General features: G+C 44.4%; 1 protein-coding gene across 3 annotated transcripts in view; it reads right to left on the reverse strand.

Annotated features, from left to right (window-relative positions):
- Positions 1 to 18,630, reverse strand: part of Fez2 (fasciculation and elongation protein zeta 2) — a 38,532-nt gene extending 19,902 nt beyond the window's left edge. For all 3 annotated transcript variants that reach the window (XR_005972271.1, XM_041631349.1, XM_041631348.1), the window contains exons 1-5: positions 18,347 to 18,630; positions 14,108 to 14,216; positions 6,073 to 6,189; positions 4,166 to 4,307; positions 1,744 to 2,012 (exon numbers count right to left, since the gene is read on the reverse strand). Coding sequence is in view for 2 of the 3 variants with exons in the window: in XM_041631349.1 (XP_041487283.1) it covers positions 1,744 to 2,012; positions 4,166 to 4,307; positions 6,073 to 6,189; positions 14,108 to 14,216; positions 18,347 to 18,597 (888 nt within the window). In the remaining variant the exon portion in view is untranslated. The remainder of the gene's footprint in view (positions 1 to 1,743; positions 2,013 to 4,165; positions 4,308 to 6,072; positions 6,190 to 14,107; positions 14,217 to 18,346) is intronic.
- Between the last annotated feature and the right edge of the window lie 2,267 nt (positions 18,631 to 20,897).

A 20,897-nucleotide genomic window follows, 5' to 3' on the forward strand; every position in this document is an offset into this window, starting at 1 on the left:
CCCCAGGTTGAAGCTGTTTGTGTCACAGATGGAATGGTTCTCTGGCATTTGAGACTAAAATAAGACATAGGAAACAAGTGCCAGTTGAGCCCCGCCATTACCGTCCTAATTAAAGTTTTTGACACAAATAGTAGATCAGGATCAGGAAGCAACTTCATGAGTTCAAATATTATGAAAAAATAAATGGAGTCTTGTATGACCCTATTTCAAGACCAATGAAGGTTTAACTATAACCCCCATGCTGTCCTGCCAAATCCATTTCTCGGTATAAATGCCATACAAAATTACACAATGGGTCCACACTAACCCTATTTATATGGGAATTACAGAAAGAAGCCTTTAAAACCCTGTAGGGATAAATTTGTTTTTCTCAGCCAAGTGTTAACAGCAATAAATAGAAGATTTGCATGTAAGCCCTAACAGCGGTTACTCAGAAATTACCACCCATGCTAGGATTTAGCAACTAAGCATTTCAGTTAATCCCCACTGCCATAATAGGGCAATTTAAAAGATTTGTTTTTATTAATATACTACATGCAAAATGGAAATATCTTTGATATTTTAAAGTAAATTATTTTCCAGGACAGAATAGCCAAACAAATGTTTTCCCTCCAGTATAATCATTAAAAATGACTAAATGAACATCCTTTCCATCAATATTGGTATTTCTCAAAAGTTAGATACATCTGAATCCTTCACAGTGAATTTATACGTTCTATTCCTTCTAAATTTTTACAAATGGACACCACACTAGGAAATGTGAACTTATTCACAAGTTATTCACATCCGGCTAATGGGTATGTGGTAAGATTATGTGTCACCCACTCACTGCTGACCCAGCTACCCAGCAACTTGATTCTCTTCCTGGGATTCCATCAGCATCTGCCAGTGAGACTGCATTCTCTGGCAAATAATTCCAGACTTAAAGAGAAAATGGATACTACTTTAAGCCCTGAGAACCAGTTTGTGACACATATTACTATGTTATGTTGTGATTGACAAAAATGATCATTTTAGAAAAATGAGTTGCTTCACCCAACCGTTACACTCTAAATATACAACCAACACCTCTTCACATGCGAAGTCGGGGCGGGAAGATACAAGACCCCACTTGGCCATGGAAAAATGATTACGTTTATGATGATGTTTAACCCATAAAGTCACTTTGGAAAAAGGATCATGCCGAGAACAAAATACCTTTTATGAAGGCTTGAGATTTCAAATATTCCAGTATGTTCTCACGTGTCAGTAATATTTTGGTCTGCTAAATATGCCGCAGCACCCTCTGATGAGTCAGGAGGAACCTGTTTACATAACACAGTTCAGCTACCCCTAAAAGGGCCCTCTTCATTTCTTCTACTACAACCCCCAGAGCTAAACACAAACAAGAAAATAAAACCACTCATAAGCCTGGCGACCAAACACGGCCGTCCTACTATCTGATGCAGTCAGGAGAGACTGCTGGCCAGTCCTCTTGACTTGAGGACATCCTTCCCTTCCTGCTCTTCCTTCCACTCACGTCCCCACTACACACTCGGGTACTGAGGCGTCCAGACAGGGCACTAGGCATCACTAGGAAACACCTTCGTGAAGAAGCAATGTGTTCCAGCAAAAGGCCCCTGTGGTGCTCTGATTAGGCTCACACTCTCGCCCAGGTGTGACCAGCCAGACCCACCGCTATTGAGCAACTGGGCTGGGGCGGCCTGTGGGCAGCACTGGGTGCCTCCTGCAAGTATCACTTACTGTGCCTGGCATGTGACTTCTCTCGTTCCTCCCATTCTGAGAGCTGCCGTTTTTGAGCTTCTTCTTCTTCTTGGCGGTCTCTTTGTGTTCTTTCTGCTTGTTCTGCACTTCAATCAGAGCAGAAATAAAGCTGTTTTCCACTTCCTTCTCAAACTCCAGTTCATCTCTCAGGGCCAGCTGCTGCACCAGCTCCTCAGAATACTCCTTGATGGCCGTCTCGATTTCTTCCAGCAGTTCGTTTAGCTCGGACACCGAGAGCCTTTTCACTCCTGTGACCAGAAACAACGAACGGAGAATACTGAGACACCCCTGTCTCGAAGCAGCATAGTGGGGTGTTTAAAACCAAAGAACAAAATCCAAGTCAGAAGCCCAGAGGTGAGTAAGCAATGTCACTCAGCTGAGATGAGAAAACGCCTCACAATTTCTAATGTATATAAATCAAACATCCCATGAAGAGTCCTATAGCCAAGACTGAAATCAAGCTGGTGTGAAGAAAGAACAAACACAGAAGGAGAGGAAGGGTCCAGAAACTGCCTGCTGACATACAGAGACAAGATGACCAGGAGTGAAGGGGAGGAGTCACTCTGAAAGAACTAAACTCAATGCTTGTTTAATCTTATATCCCCCACCCCTCGTGCATCTGGCTGAAGATCAGGAAAATGAAAGTAGGGACAGTCCACAGGAGTCACCCCAGCTAGCATGGGAGGTCACTGCCAGAGTCCCAATACAAAACTGGATGAGCTGGTGGGGAAGATTTAGAAAGGTCATCCAATAACAATGAGTTTATTAGACAAAATTTAATCCAAATGCAACAGCTGTCCTTACAGAATAAAGACACTATCGGGCAGAAGGCAAAGAAGACCACATGAAAACCCAGGGAGAAGACATCGCAAGCCAAGGAGTTGGATTTTAACACCTGGACTACAGAGCCGTGAGGAGGCAAATCCCACTGGCCAAGCCACCCAGTCTGAGGGACTGTTTGTTACAGGACTGCGACCTAACTAAGGCATACTTCCTATATCTTACCACGCATCCACGCTAGATTTTGCAATCAGGACTCCAGCAATGCTAAGGGCTTATCTACAGAGTTGTGGCCACATCCCACCAAAAGGTGTGTCAGAAGACTTTCCACAGGTTTAAAAAAAAAAAAAGCCATACAATACAAAAAGATTGAGGCAGTCCAGCCCCAGACCTCTGCTCGGGCCACAAATACAAACCAGATCACAAGGGTGTTATCCAGCATGGAACCAGGCGTGGCGACAGTCACAGATGCACAGAGAATTCTTGTGCTGGGTACAGTCATTCAGAACCTCTTTGTGACACCAAACACATAGCAGTATTCACAGTTCAGTGTTCTCATGTAAACACAGATTCCCCTCTAACAAACTTTCATTTCCCAAAATTCCTCAGAGCTCTATCAAAGACAACTATTTATAAACATAAGAATTATTTCCAATTAATACACCCATCTTGCTTTTTATGGGCTAAACTGTCTCCCTCCAAAATGCATGCTGAAGTCTTAGGCCACAGCTCTGCAGAATACACCAGCATTTGGTGCATTTACAGAGACACAGTTGAAGTGGGGTCCAGTGTGACCTGTGTCTTATAAGATGAAATGTGGACACAGATATGTACGGAAGGAAGGCCAGTGGAAGCATGGCCACCCACAGGCAACGGAGGAGAAACAGCTAAGCCTTAACCTTGGCCCTGAGGCTGTCAGAACAACCAAAAAATAACTTCAGGCTGTTGAAGCTCTCCAGGCTGCAGTAAATTCTTCCAAAAGCCCCAGCAAACTAATCCAGGGTCTGAAGAAAATACAACACGGTCCTGAACAATGACCAAATTATGTACAAAGAACCAGACAGCCAGAGGACCCAAGAAGATGGGTAGCTTTCTGGAAATGATGACATTATGTGTTGGACATAGACAGAAGGCACAGAGACGGAGGTAAGGAGGGTTTTGTACTGGCTGGTTCTGTGTGTCAACTTGACACAAGCTGGAGTCAAGAGGATGGAGCCTCAGCTGAGGAAATGCGTCCTTGAGATCCAGCTGTCAGGCATTTCCTCATTTATGAGCACTGAGGGAGGGCCCAGTCCACTGTAGGTGGTGCCAACCCTGGACTGGTGGTCCTGGATTCTAAAAGAAAGCAGGATGAACAAGCCATGGGAAGTAAGCCAGTAAGCAGCACTCCTAATTGACCTCTGCATCAGCTCCTGTCTCCAGATTCCTGCCCTGTTTGAGTTCCTGTCCCGACTTCCTTCGGTGATGAGCAGCCATGCTGAAGTGTAAGCCAAACAAACTCTTTCCTCCTCAACTTCCTTTTTGGCCATGGTGTTTCGTTGCAGGGAAAGAAAAAAAAAAAAAAAAAAAAAAAAAAAAAAAAAAAAAAAAAAAAAAAAAAAAACTAAGATAGGTCTCTTACTCTCTTCATAGCTGCTCATGCTAGACCTCTTCAGAGTCTGAATCTCCTGGGAAAGCATAGAGAGCCGGTCTGACTGTGTGGGGGTCTCATCATCTTCTGGGTCTGGCGATTCCTGCATCATTTCTTCAATTTCTTCAATAACCTTCCAAAACACATATACCAGTGTTAATTGAATGCACAGGAGAAAAGCCTGCCTGTACCACAGCACTCACCGGAGTACCCAAGCAGAAGTACGTGAAGTCCTTATTGTGTGCAGAAAGCACATGGAAAAGTGAACACAGCTTACCAAAAGCTACTTAGAATATATGGACACAAAATTAAACAGAATATGAGCTGGTATGTCCATCTCAATTCAGGAGATGCTAATACATCTACACATGTCTGGAAAATGGTGCCATGATTTATGCAGACCAGATAATAAAGTTATAGCTAAAAGATGGTAAATAAGGAAAAATGTACTCTGTACCACATGCATGTACTCAACATAAATGTAATCTACATTAGCCAAGACTTTGACACAGAACTCGCAAAATGTAATATTCATAAAAATATCCATGTATAAAGCAGGAAGTAGCTCTCTAGCAGCTAAAGAATTTCATATATTAATTCAGTGGAAGACAAAGGGGGTATTTTTAAATTACTGAAAACAGAATCAGATGGGGGGGGGGGGGAAGCTGAAAGAAGGATGATTCTAGAAATAAACATGCCTTTAATTAAACCATGACCTGCTGTCCAAAACTGCGGGACTCGAGTCTGGCAACTGTAGACAGCAGAAAGGTACTAACTATGCCTTAAAGGAGTGAGAGGGCATTTAACCATTGACAAAAAAATTAAAAACACAATTCAATGAAAATATAAAATACCATGAGTACACGTGACAGTACCTAGGAATCAGAAAACGTAATCAGTAGCTCTTCAGCTGGGAAAGGACTATGCTACGAGGAAGACTTCCCAAGAAGGGACTGTCAGCAGAACAGGAGACATTCAAGGCTATGGAGTTGGTTTCTGGGGAGGGGACTGCTCCGGGTCACATCTCTCCCTGGGTTTTTATGCCCTCAGGAACAGCATTCCCTCTCTCTCCAGCACCAGGGCTCCAGCCTAGAACAATCCAAGCACGAGGGAAAGCTGGACCATCAGGACATTCTTAGCGTTACATTTACTCCTCTGACCTTGCCTTAACGTATCTCCTTACTGACCTTCTCGTCCCTGCCTAAAAATAAAGCGTGACAGAATTCACAGCCCACGTAGCCACGGAACATTTTATTTCAGGAAGTTCTGCTGTCACACTTGGACGACACCACAGAGGTGGGGGGTGTTCAGAAATGACAAGACTGCCTTGACTGGTTTCAGATGAACCCAGGGTTGACATGACTACGGTGCTGCACAGGTGAAATGTTTGCTTCTTTCTACGATGCTTAACAGATGCTTCTATTATTTGTTAAAGATTCTTACCCAGGGTTCTACAAAAATTTATCTGGCAGAGCCAGGCATGGCAGCTCAAGCCTTTGATTCTAGCACTCAGGAGACAGAGGTAAGTGGATCTCTGTAGTTTGAGGCCACCTTGGTCTGCATAGGGAGTTCCAAAACAAACAAAAATACCAACTCAAATACCGTCCAGTTCTTTCATGTAGGGTAACCTTGTAAAAGAACTTGGTTATTTGGTGGGGGTGGGGGTTAAGCAATAACCCTCCATTAGTAACTTGTAATCAGTCACAGACAATGCTGAGCATAAAAATCTCACCACTTCCTTGGATAGCATCTACCTTGTTTTTACCTCTCCGTTGAAGACTCATGTTAAGGCTGCATTAGCCACACAGTGTAGGGCAAGTGCAGTAGTTCTGATAAGCACCATCTGCAGCTTTAGGAAGACATGGCTCTCAGCTGTGGGTTCTGCTTCACCTCCATACCTGGTCTGCAGTGAAGAGAGGCTCCTCGTTGACACAGGAGACGATGATCGAATGCATATCCAACTGCTCCCTCAGCTCCTCCTCATCTGAGGTGTCAAAGAGTAAGCCGTCACTCACCTAAAAACAAAAGCACCACCATTGAACAGCAAGTCCTTCTGATGCATATGTCAACATTTCTGCACTAAAGAAGCAACAGAAAGCACACACAGTAGAGCTATTCCTTGGAAAGGAGTCGGGAGTCACCCGAGATCAAGCCACACCGTGTGCTCCCCCAGTAACAGTAAGTACAGCACAGGACAAACTTTAAAATGACAAGGTCGGCAAGCACCCTGTGGTCTCACACAAATGTAGAGCTACTTTTCGAGAAGCAGCAGCTACCAGAGCAGCAGAAAAACTAACACTTGGATAAAAGGAAAAACAAAATGCAGTATTTATTAGCAAACTGTAAGGCATTGGACTGAACAGAAGGTAGCAACGAGTACATAGTTGACAAACTGGCATGTGTTTCAATTCTACAAAGCCATCTACAAACTACTTTCTAATATTCAAATACTTTGAATAAAAGTAGTCAACATCCTGGCAGGCAGGAGCCATCCATGAGACATTCGGTCCTCCCAAATGAACATCCCTCCTTCCAAAAGAAGACAGAATACCTCTAGGTTCCCAAAACACCTTTAAGCCTAACTCTGCTGGAGAGTCTCCATTCACCTCAGCACCATTTGTTTCTATGCTCTGTATCCAGGAGGCTGACCATATGGACCAGATCTAAGGATGCCCTTGACTTCTGGGTTACATATCACTGGCGCACACCAAGAGACTGCAAGGTGAGAAGGAGTGAGCTGGGCACTCATCCGGCTGTCTTCCTCTTTGCCAGGATACCATTTGTCAGCTCTGGCTCTGTACCAAAGACCACAGCTCTTGTCAGGCAGAGTTCTTCTCAGCAAATCTCTCCAGACTATAGAAACTTCTATTTTCCTTTTCATATTGGGGCTGCTAAAGTGCCGGTAGCTGTTGCCATGACTGGGTACTGCACCATCCAGTAGCTGTTGCCATGCCTGGGGTACTGTATCATCCAGTAGCTGTTGCCATGCCTGGGGTACTGTATCATCCAGTAGCTGTTGCCATGCCTGGGTACTGCACCATCCAGTAGCTGTTGCCATGCCTGGGTACTGCACCATCCAGTAGCTGTTGCCATGCCTGGGGTACTGTATCATCCAGTAGCTGTTGCCATGCCTGGGGTACTGTATCATCCAGTAGCTGTTGCCATGCCTGGGGTACTGTATCATCCAGTAGCTGTTGCCATGCCTGGGGTACTGTATCAAGCCTTGTCAATTTCCCTTATGCCTACCCAACCCAATATAAACAGCCCCTTTAGGAATACTGAGTTTTGTATCAATAGCAACTGAAAAGCTACCTGGGAAAGCAACAGAGTCAAGGAACGATTATCTAGCTAGCTGGCTATGAGTCGGTCACCTATTGTCACATGACTATTCTCTTGGTGAACAGAACTAAAATTAGAACTCTATTCTCCAAGAGCAATTAGCACACAGTGAGACAAGGAACAACAAGGACTGTGGAAGAAAAGAAACATTCCATTCCATTACATAGTACATCATTAAGATGGTCTAGTAATCAATTATTATATTATACAAACGGCCAAGAAACTGTAATCTGAAATTTTTAAGTAAATAAATAAAAATCTTTAGAATTCAAATGTGCCAAAATCAGAAGCTTTTTGAGAAGTAACACGATGTCACCAGGGGGAAATTCCTCATATGAATGCTGTGCTCAAGACACAGGTACATCAAAAGTATTACATAAAATTGCTATCAGACTATGTATATAAGGGATATGTGACACAGAAATGTAATTATGTTTACACCTGGATCCCATCTCCATATCTCAGTACATGCCTACAAATATCCCAATTTTTTAAAAAAAAAAATCCAAAATCTGAAACACTTCAGGCATTTTGGATATGGAATATTTGACCACTTATAAATGTAACATTTAGCATAACTAAATTAACACATTTTAGGCAGGTGTAGTGACTCAGGCCTGTAATGCCAGTAAAAGGCTGAGGCAGGAGGATCAAGTCAGCTCACAGCCATCCTAGGCAACTTAGTAATATTCTGTCTCAAAATGAAAAGTACGAGGCCAGCTAGGGATCTAGCTCAGTTGTAGACAAGACCTGTTTAAAGCCCTGGGTCAAACCCCAGTACTCAGAGGAAGGGAGGTTCATCTGGAAAAATGATTTTATTTACCAGTACATAGGATATATTTAAACTTCAGGATACAATGAAGCGGATGCAGGTCCCTAGAGCCTTCCCAGTTCCTTACACAGGAGTTTTCAGATGAATGTCAGCCAGGGTAAGGCTGGTGAATGAAAAAGGCATAGGAAGGAGCCACAGGCATGCTGGTTTCCCATGGGAGGGTGGGAAAGCCTGCTGTTCACTAGGTCTACTGTCAGTATGTAATTCCCTGCAGACCCTCAGGGACAATGTGCCTCCTCTTTCTGTTTCTCACAGCATCTTAGGCCAGGAAAGGCCTGGCAGCACGGACTCTGACAAACACACCCCGTGAAATTTCAGAACACCATGTGTCAAAGACAAAAGAAAAAGAGCAGACAGAAGAGTCGGAATTAATACATCACTTTAATTTACAACAGCAACAATAGATGCCAAAAACCAATCAATGCAATTTCCCTGTTCAAAAACAAAATCCATCCTGGAGCCTGGAATCGAATGTCCAGCCAACTGAACAACTGGGCGGAAGCTAAAAATAAAGACATTTTTAGATGTGCAGTACTCAAAGAATTTACCTTTCCTGCACCCATTCTCAGAAAGATACCCACAGGAGACTGGGGAGGAAACGGCAGACAAACACAAGGGCAGAGACAAGGCAGAAGTCAAGGTCATTCTTGCGAGGACAGAGGACGTCTGGGATGGTTAGAGAGAGAGCAAGCCATTCACACTAGAACGGCCACTGCACAGCCTCAATTGTCTACTCAGGGTCTCTTAAACTGTCTCCTTGCCACCCCCTTTGAACTCAAAAAATTTTCACATGCCCTTGTATCTATATAAAAAAGAAACCATCTACCAATAAGACATTAGGAAATTTAGAAATGTATTTTACAACATTTCTTTTGGTAGAGGTGTATTTTTCCATGTAATAAGAATAAACCAAATCTGCATACTAGTGGAGTATATGTTTATTTTTACATACCAATTAAATCTTAGCTGAAAATTTGATACCCCCAAGACACAACCTATCTTCAATGCTTTTCAGACTCAATCAAGATTTTGATTTTATTTTATTATTATTTTTTATTTTTATTTTATTTTTTTGGTTTTTCGAGACAGGGTTTCTCTGTGGTTTTGGAGCCTGTCCTGGAACTAGCTCTTGTAAACCAGGCTGGTCTCGAACTCACAGAGATCCGCCTGCCTCTGCCTCCCGGATTTTGATTTTATAATCCTCAATGCTAAGAATGCCAAATATATAGTACAAAGGAGCAGAAGCATGTTTAGGCCATTCCAGCGACTATTGAAAACCCTGTTGCAATCCTAAGCCAAAATTCGCTGAACAGTTTTTGATGGGAGCTCGTTAGCAACTCAAACAATAGTTATTAAAGTCCAACATCCTGACACATTACAATCTGAAGACACACCAATGTGATACTTGCCTGGTTCAGAACAAAAAAGGAAAATACTACGTCCTTGGTTTCTGTAATCAAACAATTATGTTTCTATAGGAACAGAAGATTTGGTATGCACAGTGCAAACCCTGCAATGCATGTTTACTGCAGCAGTCCCGGATCTGAGCCGAGATGTCACAGGTGGTACGTGCAGGGCAGAGTGCACAAGCTGTGTTCAGAGCCAAGGCTGCAGTAAAGTCACAAGATGCACTGAGTGGACATTGGCAGCAACACCTAGGATTCGTTACACACTCCATTTTGAATTGATCTGGGGTATATTCGGAAACTGTTTACTGCAGTCAGCTTTCTTTCCTGCCCACATTCACTGACGCAGCGCCGTGTGGGGTCAGACTGAGTTTACGAAGCTGGGGTCCCGCTAGCACGTTATCGAAATGAGGTGTACGTCCCTGTGAGGCTGGCTGACACGTGACTGTGGTAAGTATGCCTCACACAAAATGTCAGATGGACTTCCCCGGGGATTCTGACAGGCTTAACACTGGGAGAGCAGGAGAAGGGAAAGGCTGCCTGTCGGTTAGAGCTGGAAAGTGGGGGACAGTAAGCGCGCGATTTCATCCTCTGGGGAGGCCAATGCGCAAAGTCCGTGAGAGAGGAAACTGAGTCAAAAGGTTATCTGCTGGCACAGCAGCTGACGGTGGCAGCAGTGGCACCAGCCACCGAGGATGCAGGGCAGGAGCAGCCCTCACGTCTCGGCCCCGTAGTGCTTGCTACTAAATGATGGCAGTTACTTCTGATAATTAATCCCAGTGAGAAAGGTTCAGAGACTAGGCTCTTCATGAGAGTTTGAGTCCACTGCCATAGAAACAAAGTGCGGGGTGGGGGAGGGGAGCTGGTACGGTCACAGTGTGATCAGAGCATACAGGATGACACCCATAGTCAGTATTCCCACGCCGCACACTCACCTGCCCCATCATCCTTCCCTGTAGCTTGAACATTAGAAATTTGTTTTCTTTTTCTTCCCTGGCTTATAAATAAAGTTTTACTTTTAAAAATCACTGTTAAGAAAAACATCATCATATCCATCCTCTTCCTACTCTGGGAGATAGCAAGATGCACTAGAAAACAGACCCTGTGGACCAGGCATGGTGGGCACACCTAGGATTCCAGCACTGGGGACATGAGACAGGACTTCAACTTCATCCCCAGCTAGGTAGCAAGTTCAAGGCCAACCTGGGCTACTTGAGACCCAGTCAAGACGGGAAGATGGAGAAGAGGAGGAGGAAAGTAACATCCGATTGTACCCAAGAAGGAAAGGAAAGGTCACGAGAGACACTCCAAGCCAAAATGACGAAAGCATTCCAACGCCCAAGCACAGTAAGCAGGAGCACTCATCTAGAACAGGTTCCAAACACACTAGAAATGCAAAAACACTGCACTACGAAATTTCCATGACAACAGAAATAATGATCCCAGATCATCTTTCTGGAGGGGTAACCAGGCCCACTCCCCATTTTCCCCCACACCAGGCCTTTGAAAGCTAACCCCTGACTGACAAGGGGCTTCTCAGTCACCCTCCCAGCGAGCAGACTGTGCCTTCCTAAAGCCAAGATTCCCTTCACTCCTCCCATGCCTGGGTGAGGCCCAGCTGATCCTACCGTGGCCCTGCATTCAACTGCACACCCAGCCAATGGAAAAAACATGCCCATAAAAGAATGTGGAATGTGCCAGGCTTCTAGAAAGGACCCAACAAATGCGAAAAATGTGTGCCATGACCGTCAGTGAGAGAAAATGAAATCTAACTGTTGTTTCCCTGAATATTGTTAACATGAAAAAGCAAATTATTCTCTTATTCTTGAGAAAAAAAAATTCCCCTTAAAGATCCCATTTTATAAGGAAGATAGTGTAAAGAGTGCTTTCAAAAGCCAAATTTCACTCAGTCGTGGAAAGAACACAGCACCCACATGGCGATGATGATACCACTTTCCTAGGCTACATTTTTTTCTTAACTGTACAGCACCGAACAGTCACATGACGGCTCTGCCCTGACTCGCGCACACCAGCTCTTCAGGAACGCTGTGCAGAGATGCTCTTTCTGGGGGTGGAGCTCTACTCTAACTCTGTCAGCAGAAGAAGAGCCACAGCAAGGCACGCGACTGACCGAGTGATCGTCACGTGTCTAGTTGACCTACCGAGTCTTCCCAGGTAAAGCCTTCCACATCAGTCCCAGTATTAAATGGAAAGTCTTTACTCGTCACCAGCGTGGCCACAGTGATACTCTGACACTACAAACAGCATCCAAGGGACACAAAAGGAGTGGAGTTACAGAGGAACAATACGAGACTGATATTTTATTCAGTGAAGTCGGGTCGGAGTACTTGAATCATGGAGCTACTGTGCTTCTTTTCCAAGCTATGAAATGCCCTGTTTTATGCTACTTTTTTAGAATGTCAATAAGAAAATATACTCAAAAAAAAAAAAGAAAACATACTAATGAATCCTTTCAATTAAAAAAATTAAATGAAAACAAGGCAAAATTTCCATCGTGGTTTCTGACTTCAGTCTCAGTGAAAAAGTGGAAGTCTCCGTTCATCTACTTACTCAACAGACAGGCTACTAAGAGCAGTAACAGAGTCAGTTACTAGAAAGTCACAATCTAATGAGCACAACCGAAACATGATTAGTGAGAAAGCACCGTGATGATTTGAAAGACACATGGACGCTGCTCTATTGGGACTCACACCCAGGAGACAACAGGGCTAAACTCACTGGGACAGAAAACAAACCCTGTAAAACTTCACATCTCCGCAGGGCTCTCCAGTTTCTACACAGGAGCATGTTTTCTTCCGCGAGAGGATTTAGGCCATGGTGAAGAAACCATCTGTCAGTGATGCTGTAGGTGGGGTTTCTCCCATCTGAGAGGCTGGATTAAGTGTCCTTTAGAGACCCTAAAATTGTCTAATTCCATGAGATCAGCAGAGGCTAAAACAGTAATAGGACGCTTCAGAGAAGCAGGGGAACTTGGACAAAGTCCCAAATGACAGCTAAGCCCTAAATAAACAGAAGATGGAACAAAAGCGACCTAGCTCTGGTCCTGTTTAGTAAATGTGTGTCAGGTCAACCTGCAAAGCCTAAAGGAGTTAATGACAGGAGGAAGCAGTGAGGCTGGTTAGCTACGAGAATTCTGGCAAAGAGAGTCAGAATCTTATATTCCACTAGACATTGAAAGTAACGGCTTTTGCAAGTGACATATTTAAGAAAATCAATTCATGAAACATTAACAACACTGCTCACCACACTGACAGCCCCATAGCATTACGTTCCCTGTGATCACACAATTGCACTAAATGAAACAGAGTGCCAGGGGATCTGACATGCGTTCACACTGCTCTGCTGAAGAACTTAGAACTTAAAACAGGGTGAGTCTGAAATTTAAATAATGTGGCTATTTAATGGAGCTCTCTCTGTTAATGTCTACTGCAAATCATTCCTTTCCGGCCCCTAGTCATCACACCACTGTGTGCACGCTTGTCACACAAGGCATCTTCATGTGACAATAGCAGGATGGACATACATTAAAACGTCAAAAATCAGCAATGGGAAGACATCCGGGTGCTAAAGTGAGGAGACACAAGCATGAGGACCTAACTTCAGATCCACAGCACCCACATAAAAGCCAGGCACAGTAGGATGCAACCTATAATTCTAGTGTGTGGGGGGGGGGGGGAGGGGAGAGAGAGAGAGAGAGAGAGAGAGAGAGAGAGAGAGAGAGAGAGAGGACCTAGGGCTGGCTGGTTGGCCGGCCAGCCTCGCTGAATTAGTGAGGCCCAGATTCATAAGACAACCTATCTTAAAAGGTAAGGCAGAAAATGACTGAGGTGAATGCCCAATGCCAACCCGCAGATAAATGCACACGAGCACTCACACACACGTACACACATGAGTGTACAGATCATACATGCACACAAAAAGTCAAGAACAGAAATGTCTTTTGATGGTTCCCTAATAATCACAGAAATATACGTGGTGCCCAGCATCACTAAATTACATACCATTTACTCCCTACTGATATCCTAATACCCCCAAAATACGTTTAATAAAACAGGAGGATTCTGAGTGTTCTCACTCTATCACAGTTTGGTTGTATAAGCAGAAGGAAATGGAGATCGTTGGTGACAGAATTTAGCAGCCACGCAAAAATGAACACATAAGGAACGGCAAGATCGCACCAGCAAAGGGACGGTAGTGGATCCAAGGCGGCAAGAGTAGGCTGGACAGCGGCTTGAAAACAAGAGGCAGCTCCACGAGCTTGTGCTAAGAGATGCTGCCCCTACTGTCCCATTATCAGCACCGCTGCACAGTCATTGGGTCCAGTTCCTCACTTACCCCCTTCTCGGCGAGGTTCAGAGTAAGCAAATGCAAAGCCCTCGTATGGGACGACTTCCAGTCTACCGGCATGACATTCCCGTAATTATCGGTCAGGGCATTCCAAATCCTTAAACAGAAGAAAACAGCAGTCAGTGAAATATAACACTCCACGTGGCTTTTATTAAAGATCCAGTAAAAAGACCCAGAGTAAAAAATTGTTAAAAAATTAAAATAAAAAAACAGAACATGCATTGTTTCTTAGAAAAGCAACAACAAAAGTCATGAAAAATCCTAATTGGACTGACTATGTGCAGGACACTGTTCCAAGAAGTTTACACACACAGAAGAATGACAGAGCACACACACACACACACACACACACACAATAAGTAACTAAATGTAAAAAAAGCAGTGTAGATAGATAAATGAAGACACAGACACACACATACACATGAAAACATACAGAGTCATTTAATCCTCAAAAACATTAGAAGCAAAAAAAAAAAAAAAAACCTACATTAGAAGCAGAACCCTTTATTATCCTCATTTTCCAAGTGAAGAGCCAGGAAACACGGACAATCTCAGGACTGTCTCCAGAGACACAAAGCAAACATGCTGTGCTTTCCAAAGACATGCTATATTCTCTGGAGCAAGGATTCCATCTCAGTGTGAGAACAGGGTTTGATATCTATTTGTAATGTAACAGGGTAAGAATTGAGGCTGAGGAGAGGAGAGACAGTGAGGGATCACAGTGCAGGCAGGTTGCACAGTCAACACAACTACCCACCTTATCAAACAGCATCTGGGTTCGGGGGTGACGGGGTAAAGTGAGGGGGCATTTGGCTTGGACTCAAGAAACAGAATTGTACATTCATTTCCCTTCAAATAATGAGCCAGTCTTTGGCAAGTTCCTAACCTGCCTGGGTATCAGTTGCCCTACAAGACGAAGCTTAGACATGAAGTGGGCATCTTTTCCAGCTCCAACATTTTAAACATTAATTCAAACAAATCGTATTGAAAAATATTACAAACCACGATGGACAAAGACAGCAGACTTCACGATCAAAATTCAGGGTCTGGTACCAAAATAATCATCAACATAGTACAACATGAAGTTTTATGGGGAAAAAAGCATAAGTTCAGAAATATCAGTAAAATAAAATTTAGTTAAGGTAAGAGAGATTAAACTCTACATATCTGAGCTACTTACTGGGAGACAACACTAACATGTCACATTTTTTAAAGTTAAAATGTATTACAGGTATCTAATTGTAAGTAATAAATCATGAAGTATTTAGATAAGCCTTTTTTATTCAAGTTTGTCAGCAATCAATATACAAACAACCCTAGCAAGGGCAAAAACGCAATAAGGAAAAGCAACATACTTGATTTAATAAACAAAATTCTATGCTTAAGAAAAGAAGCTGCCAGAAGTATAACAACCCAAGGGGTGTGGTGGCTTCCAAAGCCAATCAACCTCAAGAAAAACATGAACCCAAAAAGCTCTAGGAAGCAGGGTCTATCACCCTACAAACCGGAACCTGGTGTTCTCCATTGTCAATGAACCAGAACTGGAGGCAAAGGCAAGCTACTTGCTGAGTCTGACCATCCTGGGCCACAACTTTTCAAACACCTAGCAACTGACTACATACCTAACCCTGGCCAGGGACACAGACTATTCTAAAAGGTGAGGAGGCCCAGGTTTGGAGGAGCTGCTTTGCCTGTTGGCCACACCCTTCCTCAAAGAAGCTGCAAGACCAAGACAGTGGAGTTTCTCTCCAGGAAGGAGTATCTCTGGGCTCCAGCTTCCAAGAAAACAGGACGGTAAACAAGGCCGGCACTCTCCCTCTCCCAAGGTCAGAACAATTGTAGCTGGAAGGACATAAGGTCAACTTCCCGCAAAGATTTCCAGAATTCTCTAGTCAAGACGTCTGAGCTGCCTTGTCCTTATCACAAATATTATGGACCTGTCATAAACAGCTGGTGGGAGAGCTCCCTCCCAGCCAAAGTCCTGTAGACAGCGGCTCCAGGGGACACTGTCCTGGCCATCCTGGGCCACAGTACAATCCATACTGACAGAAACTGAAAGCAAAGCTCAAGGAAGTTAAGTAAAAGATCCAAGTCCTAGCGGCAATCAGGCAAAGGGATTTCCTTACTGCTGAAAGAAGCTGGAATGGACCCTACAAAGCCCAAGTACACCAGAGGAAGGAGACAAGGGGGAGTGAGCCCTAGCTCACAGGTACTCTTACTAACACACCACATACTAAAAAAACATATCAGGAGCAACAGGGGCTACAGATGAAGCCCAAAAGCTAAAATGTTTGCCTAGCCTGGGCGAGCTCTGGAATCAAACCCCAGCACCACAGAAAAGTGGGTGTGTTGGTGTGTGTACTCTGGTAATCTTGCACCAGAAAGATCAGGAGTTCAAGGTCAACCTTGGCTACAAAATGAGTTTGAGGCCAGCCTGAGCTACCTGAGGCTCTACCTCCAAACAGGGAAGGGGGAGTGACAAAAGGCTTGGTAGTTTACTAGGGAATTACACACATTCCAACACTTGGGGGCAGCAGGAAGAACAGGAAGTCAAGGTCAGCCTCATCGCAGAGCAAGTTCAAAGCCAGCTTGGGCTAGAAACAAAACAGGAAAAGCAACAAAATAACTTAGACTTTACAGTCACCTAAGTTTGAAGGACAGGCTAAAATAAACTTTGCAGAATGTCCAGCTGAAGCAAAAATAGGTCTTCTAAGAATCTTAGGACAAGGCACATGCATCTGTTTTAGGTAAATTACTCATAAATATAATTTTAAAATCCAGAATATGCAGCAAGCCTCAACAAAGTGTACGAATCTACACATATATAAAGCTATATCTTTGGAAAATTCCACAAAAGTCACCTTTTGTTATGCACAGCACACCTATCTCTGCACTTAAAATCCCATCATAAGTTTACCCCTCCTCTGCCCCGGGGCAAAAGAAACAATAAAAAGGAATGGTGTTGGAAAACAGCTCTTCAGCCACTTTTGCAGGTGTCCTCTCCCTGCTCTTTCTTGACAAATCTCCTAATTCCTTGAGGAATTAAAACTCTTTCCTTAACACGAGTCTTATCATCATTCAAGAATTTCTCACGTGGCTTGGCCGGTAAAGGCGCCTACAGCCACAGGGACCACTGATGCTGGAGAGCCACATGATTGGGAAAAAAGAAGCACCATCCATGAGGGGTCCTTTGACTCCAAGGATGTGCCACCGCACTGGAGAGCCTTGCTGCAGCCACCCACACTCACACAAGTACTCACAAAAAATTAATAAAATGTAATAAAAAGGTTTCTTTTTCTAACTAACCTCTAGTCCCTCCACAGCGCCAGTGCTTTGGAAATAGGTCCCACCCAAGCCATCTGAGAGAACTCAGTGCACCTCGGGCCTCCTGTCTCCCTACAAACAAAACACTCTAGCGCGCTGGCTCTCACCATTCTCTTAGTTTTCTTATGAGGTAAAATCATGGTCCATAATCACAACTTTCACTTAACCAAACAATGACTGGGGTTTAAGTGTTTAAATAAAGTGCTCTCGTCAACCCTTGTGAACGTTCTCATAAAAGTAGTCACATAAAAGATTCTGTAGCCATTGCCTGCCGTGCACTAACTAGTCTTCCCAATACACTACCGGATCCTTGACATTAGTAACTGCCGCCCTTCACTTTTTGCTTCTGTGGCAGTTTGCTCTTGCGGTTCCAACAGACTTCTGAGACATCAATGGTACCTCACACCCCTGCACCTTTGCACCTGACTCCCATCAGGATTCAATTTGCGGGCTGCTTGCCCTATGAAGTCTTCATTCGGACATCCCCTTTGAAATAATTCTCCTATATCAGGTACAAATATCTATCAAAGCACTCATCACATCCATAAAACATCCATTTAACAGACCTATGTCCCATCCCACTTGGTGTCCTACTTGGAAGGAGCAATGCACACTTTGGTCATGCCCAGTGCCAAGTACTTGGCAGGGGCTTTAACAGAAGCGAGGTGAATGAACGAATGACCCGCCCGTACCCCAGGAGGCAGCACACAGGGGTCTGCAGGAGGGTTCAAGGGAAGGCAAAGGGCTTTTAAACTCCAGCCGGCCAGGCCAGCAGCTCGGGGCGGGGCTGGGAGCTGCCGAGGAGGAAGGAGGGCGTGGGGCGGGGCCTGCTCGGACTCCCGGTGGCGGCGGGGGCAGGGCGAGGTGGAGGCTGCTCCCGCCCGATCCCGGGCCCGCACTCACTCGTCGCCTTGCAGGAGGCTGCGCTCCGTGATGGGCCGCACGGTCGTCCGCGGGGGCTCGGCGTCCTTCGAGGGGCGGAAGCACAGGCTCAGCTTCTCCTCCAGGCTGCAGGCCAAGGCCGGGAAGCTGTCGCCGCCCGCGGGTGCCCCAGCTTCGGCCTCAGGGCTCGCGTTACAGTTCTCCTGGTCCTGGACGCTCCGGGCCGGCTCCTGGAACTCGTAGAAATCCTGCCAGTCCCCGTCCGCCGCCATCGCGCCCGCTGCCGGCGCGCACCCCTCCCCGGCCGGCCGGCCACGCCCTGTCGCTGTAGGACCACGCCCCCTGGTGCCGCCCACTCGTGGTCACGCCCCTTGGCCTTCTGCTCCGGGGTGTGTGATTCCTAAAGTGTCCCCTAGAATCTTCTTCTGGTGTCTTTTGGAGCTGACCACTAGTTCCCAGGGAAAAGGAGGTCTTAACTGAGTTCAGTCACTTTCTATGTTCTTGATCATTTAGAAATAAGTTCCCTCAGCGTCCCTGTCTAAAAGTGGCTAAAAAGGAAGAGTTTTTTTTAAACCTAGTGTTAGATTTTTTTTTTTTTTGCCCCAGGGGACCTGTCTCGTAACATTCCATCCAGAATGACAAGAGTTACTGGGAAATGCAAAATTCGTTCCACAAACATATCTCCCCCACATGCAAAGCACACGCAGGCTGAATAATTAGGTGAGCGGATATTCTCGAAGTACTGAGTAAATGCCTGAAGTGTAAATACCCACCTGGTTGCCATCCGTGGGCACTACCTTATTACTAACCGTACCTGGACTGTTAGGGCGAAGTGAAAATTAAATTCTGCAAACGTGTGACACAGGTATGGGAAGTTTGTTTCATGGATATAGATAGCTTCTCTGTTTTGCAAGTTGAAAAGATTTCTGTAAGTAGAGAGCAGTGTTTGTAGGCAGTGTGACTACGCTGTACCCTGAAGATGGCTAGGATTATAGTTTTGTTATGTGCATTTAACTAATAAAAATTAGAGGAAGTAGATATAAGCAGAAAATGCCCAGGAATTGAAAAGAACAGTATCTCTTCAAATGCGTCATTTAGAGGGTGATACATCATTAAATAATGTATTATAAAATATTTTATATACACACGTACTCAGGATTCTATAAAAATTTATGAGCAGTTCTATCCAGAGGGCTTGTGTTTATATATAATTAAATAAAGCAATGGATACAAAATGCCTAATAAATTACATAACATACAGTATACCCCTCCCCCCCCCCCGCACCCGCCTCCAGGCAAAAGGAGGTGGAGAGATGGCAAGTGTCGGAAGCCATCCAATAGGAGACCCATTTCAGCACAAGTTGTGGCACCCACCCCTTCCTTCGACTCTTTTTGACTCAACCAACTTTTCTCAGAAACTACTGGCTTCCGAGTTCCGGTTCCCTGAAATCCTTCACTTAGTATTTCCTCTCAGCTCTCCTTCTGGTTAAGGCTCCTCCCCTCAGCCAAATTTGAACTTCCTACCCTGGCTTGGCACTGAAAATGAGAGCACCAGCTTAAGGTGTAGACAGTCCACTGGCACAGAGCCTCTGAGGAGGAAGCAGGTCTCCTTTAACCACCTCATACAGACTAGTTCGACCAACTGGCTCACTCAAACTTCATTATTTTATGCCTATTGTTCTCTACCAGCTCCTAGAAGAGACCCCATGAAAATGAACGTGTGTAAAGGACGTTGTTCATTTGATAGATTAAGAAAAATTAGCTGCTGGGCGGTGGTGATGCATGGCTTTTATTCCAGCACTCGGGAGGCAGAGGCAGGCGGATCTCTGTGAACTCGAGGTCAGCCTGGTCTACAAGAGCTAGTTCCAGGACAGGCTCCAAAGCTACACAGAAGCCTTGTTTCGAAAACCCAAAAGAAAAAAAAAAAGAAAAGAGAGAAAGAAAGGAAGGAAGAAAGAAAGAAAGGAAGAAAGAAAAAGAAAAGTTGGCTTACACATGTACCAATAATAAAAAAAAAGAGGCCATGAATTTGGGGTGGGGCACCTGAGATGGAAAAGCTGTAAGGTTCTAAATTAAAACTAAATTTAAAAAGAAAAAAGTTAGCTGAGAAAAATGATTTATAACAATTGGCTCAAAATTAGAGAAGACAGAATAACAGCTTCATGGTACTTGAGTACTGTGTTCACACAAACACTGAGATGGAAACATTCTGGTTTTACAGTGCATTAAAATTTCTGCATATCTCATATCCCAGTGGAAGCTTAAATTAAAAATAGAAAAGTATATTATTTAACTTGTAAATCACCTAAACATGTAATTAATCTGAAAATATAAAACAAAAAAAGAAAGGAAGTACTGAGTACTCCCAGAGACTGACCTGGCGACCGAGGACCCTGCGTGGGTCTGTACTTGGTCCTCTGCAAACATGCTGTGTTGTTTAGCTTGGGGTTTTAGTGCAATCTCTAACAGTGGGGGTGTCTCTGACTCTGTAGTCTGCTTTTGAGACCCTTTCCTCCTACTGGATGCCCACGTCAGCCTTGATATGAGGGCTTATACTTGGTCTCATTGCTTC

Source organism: Microtus oregoni, unplaced genomic scaffold, assembly GCF_018167655.1.
Source record: "Microtus oregoni isolate MIOR12 unplaced genomic scaffold, Mior012 000036F_ref0000092, whole genome shotgun sequence".
NCBI classification, from domain to species: domain Eukaryota; kingdom Metazoa; phylum Chordata; class Mammalia; order Rodentia; family Cricetidae; genus Microtus; species Microtus oregoni.